General features: G+C 42.9%; 1 protein-coding gene across 1 annotated transcript in view; it reads left to right on the top strand.

Moving 5' to 3' along the window:
• LOC109308065 (oxysterol-binding protein-related protein 3-like) overlaps positions 1–7,804 on the top strand; it is a 20,173-nt gene extending 12,369 nt beyond the window's left edge. The window contains exons 6-9 of the mRNA XM_019532339.1: positions 893–996; positions 1,100–1,192; positions 2,432–2,588; positions 7,557–7,804. Coding sequence (XP_019387884.1) covers positions 893–996; positions 1,100–1,192; positions 2,432–2,588; positions 7,557–7,738 — 536 coding nt within the window. The 3' untranslated portion in view covers positions 7,739–7,804. The remainder of the gene's footprint in view (positions 1–892; positions 997–1,099; positions 1,193–2,431; positions 2,589–7,556) is intronic.
• Positions 7,805–11,764: the final 3,960 nt, after the last annotated feature.

Below are 11,764 nucleotides of genomic sequence, written 5' to 3'. Positions count from 1 at the left end.
TCTGTGGGGAAAGTAGGTCAGCAATGATTGACAGCTCCGCAGGTCACCCAGGGGGCAAGGACTAGGTGAGCCTTGGAAACTTCCACTCACAGCTTCAAACCGCGCATGTCAGTTTAACCTCTTCTGTACTGGCAGCACATACTCAAAAAATTTCCATGACATTTCTCAATGGAAGAGTGAGGTGTTTGTTTGTTTGTTTTTTTTTCCCCCCTTTCCCCTCAACTTTTGGAGGTCTAACGTGAAATCTCTCAGAACAGCCTGATTTTAGTTTGTTTGTTTGTTTTTAATGTAGTTTTAGGAATCTACCTATAACTTTGTCAGGCTTTAAGATGTTTCAGGTTGGGTACTCAAAATTGAAGCATCTAAAATCACTAATCATTTTAGAAAATTTAGATCTTAATACATAGGAATGGTATTGCTCATATTTTATTGTTTTACAATGTGAAGTTCTTTTGAAATGGTTTCCCTGTAGAATGGGTACAGCACACATAGCAATTGCAGAAGTTTACTCCTTTGATGGATTTTGATTTAGGATTAGGAGTGACTGAATAATACAGATTCAGTCTTGTGACATCGTCGTCTTCTCTAATAAGAAGGTAGACTGGTTCTGAATGTTCCTAATATTTGTGCTGCTGGTGCCTGTCTCCTACAAACTAGACCTAACATGAGAAATCCTATTTTGTACAGAATAGTTGTCAGTGGATGATTACTTTTGTTGGGTGCCATATGTGAGCCTAGAAGTAGAAAGCTATGTGAGTTTTCTAATCATTTCTTTTAAGTGAGTGATGCTGAATATAAGTGTGCGCTAAAATATGACTTCATCTGCACACGATAATTATTTTGTGTCTTCATTTCTTGGGAGCAACTGAAAATATGTTTTTATTCCAAACAGACCTCTCTCATTGTCACACATATTTACTGGAAATGAGCCAGCTGTTGCAGAGCATGGAAGTTCTCCACAGAACCTATTCAGCACCTGCTATAAATGTTATACAGGTCAGCTGTGAAAAATTATATCTGTAGAGGTGTTGATGCATTTCTTCTTGTCATTAGTTTTATAACCCTCTAATATGGTTCTCATTCCTGATGGTTTTTAAAGGGTGGATCTTTTGAAAGTCCAAAAAAGGAAAAAAGGACACACAGAAGATGGCGGTCCAGAGCTATTAGTAAAGATGCTAAGGGAATGTTACAGGTAATTGAAATCTTCCCTTGTCCTAGTCCACCCTTCTCAAGTGTTTAACTTATTGAGCCTTCCTTGGGCTAGAATTTGAATCCTACTTAGTCAAGTTATGGATAAAATTAGGTACCAGACCGTATGATTTATAATAAAAATAGATCAAAATATTGGCTTCTTCCTCAAGTTCACTCCTGTGCAAATCCTACAGTAATGTTTAGGTTTCTGGAGCCATTGGATAGACGGACATATTGTTGGGTAGCTATATAATCTGAAGCAGGGCTGTTCACCCCACATGGACTCCCTAGGGACCCCTCTAGTCCCCACTATTCCCACCTAGGGTAGAGACAGGAAACACGTCTCAGAGGGAGGGGACAGGGGGGGATCCTGAAAACCCTAGCAGCAGCAGGAACGATGGGAGGAACAGGGGATGGGTGTTTACCCCCAGTTGGGCCGCCCTGATCTAATGTACAATAGAGGGTATAGAACAGTGGTTCTCAAACTTTTCTCTTTTCGTGGACCACTTGAAAATTGCTGAGGGTCTCAGTGGACTACTTTAATAACCTTTTTTTTATTCTACAAATCAAACCACATGACTTATATTTTAATATCAGTAGTCTTACCTTACAAGTACAGATATTCTTAATTGTTCTGCAACCTTTCTGTGGACCACCTAAATGGAACTTGTGGACCAGTGGTGGTCTGCAGACCACAGTTTGAGAACAGCTGGTATAGAGAAGTGTACACTTTGCTTCAAAAGAGGAGGGAAAGCTGTTACTGGGGTGGTTGTACTGCAACTTTTATGCCTGCATGAGCCTGTAGCAAAACTGCTCCAAATTTTAACATTGCTTCACTGAGGGTAAAAATTAGGGTGATTTCCCCCCCCCCCCCCCCTTTACAGCTGTAACAGTTACAGCACAACAGCTGTTGGCCTCCTGAGTAGCAGCAGCAGCTCCTCCACTTCTTTTGAAACTGCTAAAAGCATATATTTGTCCATATCTGTAGGAGGGTCTCTATAAACTTTGCCAGGCCAAAACTCATGCTTCATCTAATGTTTTACCAAAGCTCTTTTAAGTTTGGAACTTGGAGCATGACTATCTTCCCACTTTGTTCTGCAAAATGTGTGCTCCACATGGGAATCTGTTGCTACTCAACAGCTTTTCTTCCATTGCTGTTGCCTAAGCCTTGCTTAAATGCTGTGGACAATGACTACAACGAAGAAAATATTACAGGTTCGTGTTCATGTCCTTCTCATAGGTGCCTTCAGTATTTTCTGCCCCACTGAGACTGCATGCTTCCAATCCAAATTTGTCTACAATAGATTTTGTGGAAGAGAAAAATTACTCTGATGGCTTGGAAACATCAGCGGAATTTTCTAAAATGCAAGAAGACTTGTGTCACGTTGCGCATAAAGGTAACTGAGATTGTCATGGGTGCTTTTGTGAAGTATCAGGTAAAACAATAAAGTGCAACTTCTGAGCATGCTTTAGATTTAAGAGGAAAAATTTTAAGCCTTGGATAGTTCTTCCCATTCCTCACCCCCTCAACACATTGCACATATTGAATCATGGAAGTCTTAGGTCACTAAACAGCCTTTTTCTTCAGAACTTCATATTTGAAATCCATATACAATTGGAGTCCTATCCAGCTACATAAGATGCAGATTATATGGCTTCACATATAATATGTGCAGATGTATGCAGCATATATACTTTTAAAAAACAGAGTTCTTAAAATTAACTTAAGGAGAAAATTGTGGGTTGGGGGGAGCATTGTTTCCTTAGTTTTAGTGTTTTTTGCTAATAATTTACTCCAGTGGTCTCTGTTTAAGATTTCATCTGGGTTTGAGCTTGAGATGATAAACCAAGCTAAATGGAACTGTTATAATTTTAACTCACTGTTTAACGATGGCCTGTGCTTACACGTTTAGATGCAATAGATTTAGATTCTAGTAGAAGCCATAGTTCTAAAATCAATTTCTATAGATTGCAGCAGTGTACTGTACTTTCCATGAGGCGCTTGTGTGATCATGCGTGCACATCTGCATTTAGCATAGTTCACTCTATGTCAGAGCTAACATTTGTTTGTAATGCAAGGGTTGCTATGGTAGTAACCTATTTTTAGAGAATACAGAAGAATCCAATCACATGTAAAGCAGCCAGCAGACCAGCTTGAGCTGCTGCTAGTCAGTCTTTTCTGCAAGAATATTTTATTAGTTATGCTTTGCTATCATGAAGAGGCCAGTGTCTCCCTTGCCCCTCAATCTGTCATTGTACCCCATGTTTTTTAGGGTGAAAGGGAGGGATAAGAAGCGTACTTTTGCAGACAAGTCTTAAAGATTTTTTTTTTTTTAAGCATTGCACCTTTTAATAAGGACAGTTCATTAAAAATGCACTTTTATACAAAATAATCAGTGATGTCATTAAGTTTTTCTTATTTGCAAAAATAGTGGTATGATCATATAAAGAAACTCTTCACGTAAAGTTCAAACACAGAGCTTGGCAATGTCAAATGTTGTAAAAAATGGTATAACTTTGAAAAGAAATGATCAATAGTAAAAATAGACTAAAATTTTTTTTTTAAGGACACTTCCTCCTCCAAATCCTCTTGGGAGAAATCTTACTCTTATAGAAGTTTAAGATATCATTGGTATGCGTTTCATGGCACAACACATTAGTTAGGGTGCCTGAACTGACTGGTGTACCCTTTTATGAGGGTTAAATAATATTTTGTTAATGCTGCTTTATATTGCCCCCTGTTTTATGGTACTAAAAGGAATGAAAAATGGATGGGGAAAAATTGGAGTTTATCATCTTTTGTGACAAATTAAGCCAAATGTATCACTAAAGTTGTACTCTTGCCGTAGTTTTAAAATGTGCTCGTATACTTCTCGATATGTACCTTTTTTTTTCTACATTAGATCATTAGAGCTTCTGTTGATGTCATTTCAAAATTTTGAAATGACAGATTTTAATTTTGCATCTGGATAATAATATATTTTTAAGGGAGAGCTTTCTTTTAGTATAACTCAACAATTATATACAGTTCTTTCCCCTTTGCTCTCAAGGTGTTTTCTGTAACTATCACCATATTTGTGGAAAAAAGAGATTTAGAGCTCTTGTGGGAACTATACTTAAAAAACAGCTATAACGGAAAGACCTCTCTTGTACATTTTTCTACACTATTCACAAATGGTAGAAATAATGAAAAATACCTTATGAAAATGACTTGGAATACTGATGTTCTACATGCGAGCTAAAGAAAATTACCTGCTGTCATCTTTGAGAGTATTTAGTACGGTGTTTAAAACTTCACCCACTTCTTTATGCCCTGTCATATTGTGATAAAGATATTAAGAAACATTCCTTGTTGTTCATTGCAATTACAAGTAGTTCCTTATGGCCAAACTTTATTTTAATTAAGAGTAAATAAGAGTTGGATCTAATCTGGTGATTGGCCTATTCAGACAGCATCATCAATCTGTTTCTCCTGGACACGTGCTAATAATTATTCTTTTGCTTATTTCTCAGTTCTGACTTATCAGTGGTAGTTTATTAGTGGCTTCCAGTACACTTTATATTGAGTATGACATAAAAACTAATTGGATCATTCCTTCAGCAATATTGATTTGTATTTAATAACCACAGTTCTCTGGTTCTAAAAGCTCCTAAAATTCCTGATCACTTTTGCAAATCTTGACAGCAAGTCCCAACACTGGGACAGCAAGTCCCAACACTGAAGTCTAGGGGTGCATTGATAAAGATTTTTTGGCTGACACAGATGGCCTATTATTAGCGAGCCATATAACCTTGCCAATTTTATGCAGCCTGACAGCTTGGAGAGCAGCATCTGGCTGGTAGGTCTGTTGGGGAAAGGAACAAGGGGAGGGAAGGGGCATGGGGGGGCAGATTAAGGCCCCTATGATAAGGGAGGGAGTGGGGCAAGGGCAGGAGCTGCACAGCTGGGGTGGGGTGCCGGATGGAGCCACAAGCAGCAAATCTGGGGAGTGCAGGAGGGCAGGCAGCTTCTGCCGCTGTGCACACCCTGGAGGAGGCACAGGAGGCATGTGTCCCTGGATCTGTGTGCCAGGCAAGGGCAGGCTGCCTGCTGCAGGCTGGGGCCAGGGGCAGCACTAAGCCCTTCCCGGTGTGGGAACTGAGCCAGTGCTGCACTCAGGATAGGCAGTGGCAGCACTAGAAAAGGGGCTATGGCAGGGGGGGCTATGCCCTCCCAGCACCACTGCCACCCACCCCAAGCACAGCCTCAGCCTAGTCCTCTTCACCACAAGGAGAAGCCCAGCACCACCCCTGATCACAGCCTGCAGCGAGCAGTCCACCCTCTCCCTGTGCACAGATCCAGGGGACACATGCCCCCTGTATCTCCCCCAGGGTGCACGCAGCAACAAGAGACACCCCCGTTCATTGTCCCCACCCTCCCACATCCCTCTGGACAAGCTGCTTGCGGCTCCCATCCTGTGGAAGCCGCAAGCACCCCCAGCCCCACTCCCTCCCTCATCACAGAGGCTTCAGTCTGCCCTCCCATGTCCCTCCCCACCCCCTTTCCACCTCCACAGACTTACCAGCCAGATCCTGCTCTCCAAGCTGCCGGGCTGCACTCCTGGGTGCATGCATGTCCATCCCTGGCAGCTCCCACTGTATCACCATCAGCATCAGCTGCTGGAACAGCATGGTGCCCTCACCTGTGGCTGCTGCTGCCACCACGTGAGGCTGTTGGTGCTGCTATGGCAAAGTCTCCCTAGAATCTGCCATTCAAGCAGTGCATCTACACTGGAGTCTGAAACTGTTGCACTCACCCACTCCTAGCCATGCTGCTTCATTGAGGCATTGTCTGCACTGCAAGAATTAACCTGGCTCTTATTTGGGTGATACTTTTTTACCTGGCTCAAACCACTTGCAAAAATCTGACATGAATTTAGTAGTGATTTCAAATGAGTCTAGCTGGCCCATCGTGGCTATAGGCCAGAGCTGAAGTGAAATTTTCACTCAGGGTGGTATCCCCCCTGCTTTGCAGTAAGGACACAGGCAAGGCACTCAAGTGCTGAAAATTGTCCTGTGCTTTCCTGCAATTCCTTTGCATTCCCAGAAGGGCACAGAGTCTCCCACGGATCACTTGGAAAGAATTCATAGATCATTAGGGACTGGAAGAGACCTTGCAGATCATTGGGTCCAGCCCCCTTGCTCAAGGCAGGAAGACAACTGGGGTTAGGTGACCCCAACAAGGTGACTATCTAGTCTTGTTTTGAAAACCTCCAGGGTAGGTGACTGCACCATCTCTGGAGGGAGTTTTTTCCACAGTTTGGACACCCTGACTGAAGGAGTTTTTCCTGGTATCAAGCCTGAAATGGCCTTCTAGGAGTTTCTGTCCATTGGTCCTGGTCTTCCCCAGGGGTGCCCTGCAATTGCAGGGTGGCTTGACATATACTGCAGTATCCTAAGAACCTTAGAATATTCCCTCAGAAGATTTCATAAAGTCATAGAAAATTAGGGTTGGAAGGGACCTCAGGAGGTCATCTAGTCCACCCCCCTGCTCAGAGCAGAACCATCCCCAACTAGATCATCCCAGCCAAAGCTTTGTTTAGCCAGGTCTTAAAAACCTCCAAGGATGGAGATTCCACAACCTCTCTAGGTAACCTGCTCCAGTGTTTTACTACCGTCCTAGTGAGAAATATTTTCCTAATATCTAACCTAGACTTCACTTGCTGCAACTTGATTATTTTTTTTAACTGAAAATTTTACTACAGTATTTACTCAAATCTAAGATGACCCCCCTAATAATTAGATTCAATACATAGAAAATGTATACATTTGTTTATATTTCTCCACGTATAGAATATAATCATTGCGGGTTGTCTTTAATTCAGACATCCCACTGTGCAGGGGCAATCTGAATTATGGTATGGGGAGGTCAAGCAGCTTGCCCCCTGCTTGTGCCTGTCCCCCTACCTGCCAAGTCCCTGCTTCTCTCCCTAGCCATGTTAAACAGGGGGAAAAAAACTTGTCTTAGAATCACATAAATGTGGTCGTTCATAAAATGAAACTAAGGAAGAGAACCAAATTAAGAATGTGTAGTTGCACTACTGCCATTTATAATATAGACATGAAAATCGCACTTTGAAAAAAAGTACAGATAAATTATTCCAGATTCATCCTAGCAACGATAGTTTAGTGTTTCCTATTAAAAAATTTACGTCTTAATTGTGAATAGCAGTGCTCATCTTTAATACTCTAGCTGAACTACTAGATTCACAGTTTTTGTTTCTTTCATCATATTTCATATCATGCTGCACTGAAATGGAAATGTTTCACAACTTGCTCTACAACTGGGAGCTCTTTTGTAACTGACTCTTAAACATTTATTGCAGTGTACTTCACCTTAAGGTCAGCTTTTAGTACAATATCAACTGAAAGAGAAAAGCTAAAGCAGATGTTGGAACAAGATGCATCCTCGTCTTCATCTGCACAAATAGCTGGACTGAAGAATGCCTTATCATCCGTAAGTTGCATGATTTTGGTGAAGTTTGCTGGTGTTAGTTGTAATAGTTAATCAGATTTTTCATCAGTATCTTGGGCTATATTTAAATCTAATTCATATTAAAAGCAAAGTAAATTATGTTTGGTAGTCTCTTTTTTTCTATATCTTAAAGTTGTGTATGTGCCTCTCAAAATGACAACAGATTAATATATATTTGTTTTATTAAATATTGGAAGTGTTATTGTCAACATTTAATTCGGTATTTAATGTCACTGCTTTCACTAACAAATCAAATACATTTTGCACTTGGCAATAAACTAGGGTGACTGCATTTGACAGTAAACAGTACCATATGACTGTTGGGAATTTCATGGTCATAGCTGTGATACTATGAAGCAGTGATTTGCAGAAGTGTGACACCATAAAGAAGCTGTCAAACTCTAGATCACTTTATAATGCCTTTTATGTTTACCACTAAGGAGTGTGTATGCATGTGTGTGTGCGTTCATGCAACATTCAGACATTTCATAATGTGCACTGGTTGAAAATCGCATCTTGGGTTGTTGAGTGCTTGTAGTTGTCCCTCCTGTTTGAAGCAACCCATTGGAGGCTCAGATGTTGGTCTGTGGTGCTGCAAAATAGATTTGAAATGTAGCTGAAAGAATAGTCTCTCTTTTCCAACACAGTTATAGTTTTGCATTGATCTATTTTCTTAGATATCTTTAGTTTATTGAGTAAGAGAACAAGGGTGCTCAATAGGCCTGTGTGAAGTGGCGAGTATTCATTTTGAATTCAGATTCAGCCAATTTCGGAAGGACAGTTATTTGATTCAGAGATTGAAATCACTGTCCCGATTCAATTTGGCCAAATCCGAGCTGAAGATTTGGCACCGCTTTGGAGATTCAGCCGTAGGCTAAACAAGTAGTAGTCCTCACCACGCTGGACAAGGCTGCCTCCAGCTGGTAAGTCTGCTGTGGTGGGTGGAGGGGGAGAGAAGGGGCATGGAGGAGGGAGGGATTGGGGCTCGGGCTGGGACAGGGGGCATGGGATATTGGAGCGGCAGTGCTTGGAGCAGGAGCTATGCCCTCCTGCCACTTGCCCAGCCGGGACATGGGTGGGGACAGGATATGAATGTGGCTTGCTCCAGGCAGAAGGGGGCAAGTGGCAGCAGGGCATAGCCTCCGCTCCCAGCAGTGCCGTGCCTGCACTGTATGCTGCACCCCCCCCCGGCTGCTCAAGCAGCAGCAGTGACCTCCCCCTTGCTCCAAGCTGGTCAAGCTGTAGCAAAGCAGAGCCCCTGCCTCTAGTGCTGATGTGGCCACCGCAGGGCTGGGAGCAGAGGCTCTGCTCTGCTGCCATTTGCTCAGCAGGGGCGGGGGTGGGGGCAAGATGTAGGCTCGGCAGCACTAGGAGCAGGGGCTATGTCCTGCTGCTGCTTGCCCTCTTCTACCTGAAGCGAGCCACACCTGCATCGCACCCCACCCCCCAGCTGGGCAGCAGCGCTGGGAGCAGGGGCTATGCCCTGCTGCCACTTGCCCAGCCAGCACGGGAGGGTGCATGGGAGGGCACGGCACTGCTGGGAGCGGGGTCTAAGCCCTACTGCTGCTTGGCCCCTTCTGCCCAGAGCGAGCCATGCCCTCATCCTGCCCCCCACCACCCTGGCTGGGTAAGCGGCAGCAGGGCATAGACCCCTCGCTGGACCCGCATCCTGCACCCTCCCCTGTCCCCCTCCTTGAGTCCTGTGCCCCTCACCCTGGCTGGGCAGCTTGTCCCAGCCCCAATCCCTCTCTCCCCAACATCCATTCCCTCCCCCCTCTGCCCACCGCAATAGACTTACCAGCTGGAGGCAGCTGTGTCCACTGTGGTGACAAATGCTGCCTGTTTAGTCTATTGCCGAATATCTGAAGCAGCCGAGTCTTTTCCGATTTGATTTGGAGCTTTTAATTGGTCCTCCGATTCAGTCGCCAAATCAGGCCAAATATCCTCTGAATCAAATCAGCTACCAAAGCTTTGTACAGCCCTAGTGCTTATCCCCTGGTCTACAGGCCAGATCTGGCCCCCAGCACCAGGTCATTGATGGCACTACTCCTCTGGTGTCACATTTCTGGACCTGTGGGGAACCCTGCAGGCCAGAGAGAGTGACCTTGTTTGCTGGATCAAGCATGTGAGGCTGGGTAGGAATGGTGTAAGTCCTGGCCCTGGTGTTTATTGAGTAAGAGAACAAGGGGCAGTACCTGGACTGATCTCAGGTACAGAAGAGGTGGGGTGGCACAGGACCCTGAGGCCCAATCCTGGCTTGCAGGGCAGTTGCAGGGCCTAATTCACCAGTGCGGAGTAAGGCAGAGGTAGCATAGATCCTGATCTGTTCTGCAGACTAGCCCATGTGGCCAGAAGATTGAGCACTACTGTCATTGAACAATTAGAATCCAATTTTTAAATAGACTGGTACAAACAAAAGTTTCACTTATACAGTATCATTTTACTAGTGACAACCAATCAACCAAACCGCTGCTTGAAGCTAGAATTCTTCTGAGATTCCCATTCTCAAGGTGGTGCTTGGCCCTTGGAAAAAAATTGCCCTTTTCATTCATTAAATTGAAGCATACTTTGAATGCTTGAGCTTGGAGGCAATGGTGACTGTGGTGTGGATGAACTTGTAGTTGATAATACAACTAGAGTTTAGTATAGAATGATAGCTACCATTTGCCTTCTGGAATCTTTTTTATAAAAATAATTTCTAGCTCATTGCATCTCCACTAGTTTCTAGGTGACACTCTTATTTCTAGGCGATACCATGGCTTCTAGGTGTCTTCTATTTCTGCAGAAATAGAGGAGCAGCTCAAAATTGTTGCATAGCAGGCATATCTATTTGGAGACAACCTTTTGTTTAGCTTGTATATATTCCACTTACAACAGCTGTAGAACTGGCTTTCATTCTCATTCTCCAAATTTTTTTTCTTAGTATCTGTACATTTTAAAAAAAATGGATTTCTGCCCAATTTGAGCAGCCAGTGGATTATGTAACTTTTTTCTCTAAAAGTGCTGCTTTTGGCTTTCTGTTGAAATTCTCTCTCAGCTCTTGCCACTGCTGCTGAGCAGAAACAAAAAGACCATCTATGAAGCTCCAAACTCCTCAGAAGGATTAAAATGAGAGGCCTATTCTCATCTATATATCATCATAAAGCCAGGGGAAGTGGTAGTGCAGCAGAGATTCTTCTGGAAGATGCTAGGATCTTTCTTTGCAGACTTCTGGAAGGGCAGATATACATCAAAATTGCAGCATTTATAATTTAGGTGCCAAACTTTCTGCATCTCAAACACCCTTTTTCTTTACAGTGAACTTTAAAAAAATAAATCTCTATAGTTCCTATAAAGTCTTTTTGTTTTTAAAGGGCTTTTGGTATACCTTGAATGCACAGCTCAAAGTAACATACTGAGGGAAGTCTTGCAGATTTTGAGAGAGACATCACCATCTCCTCTGTCTTCATATCTAGCAGAAGGGGTAGAAAAATTATTTAATATCCTACCTTAAATCATTTGAAAGGCTCTTTAGTTGCAACCACAAGGTACATTTTCCTGTTAAGACAGTCCTTCACAAAGATCAAGAAAAACAGATAAACCAAGCAAAAATCTTTTATTTTCTTTTGAACAACAACAGTATTCTTCATGAAAATGACCAGGAAAATTGAGAACAGGGTACTTCAAAGGTATATGTACATTGTCGTTCTTTCCCCTGTGCTTATTTGGCCTTGTAGAATAGTAGTTGCACAGTACCTTACATCCAGCCAGTGAAAGGAAAGAGAGAAATAATCTACATTTCAAAATTCGGCCCCAATTCATTCTGTCCCCACTTTTTTAAATTTACTCCGTTTACCTCCAATCATGGTTGAACAAATTTCCTTTATACATAGTAGGAAGGGAGGAGAGATTTTAATAAACCTCAATCATAGAATCATAGAAGTAGGGTCAGAAAGGACCTTGTAGATCTTCAAGCCCGACCCCCCCCGCCTGGGCGGAAGAAAAAGACTTTACTCAAATGAGTCCAGCCAGGTAGTCATCAAGCCTCTTCTTAAAGATCCCCAGGGTAGGAGCCAGCAC

The sequence above is a fragment of the Crocodylus porosus genome, unplaced genomic scaffold (assembly GCF_001723895.1).
Source record: "Crocodylus porosus isolate Cpor-Errol unplaced genomic scaffold, CroPor_comp1, whole genome shotgun sequence".
Taxonomy (NCBI): Eukaryota; Metazoa; Chordata; order Crocodylia; family Crocodylidae; genus Crocodylus; species Crocodylus porosus.
Note: the sequence above shows the minus strand (reverse complement) of the source record. Positions and strands in the feature narration are given on the sequence as shown.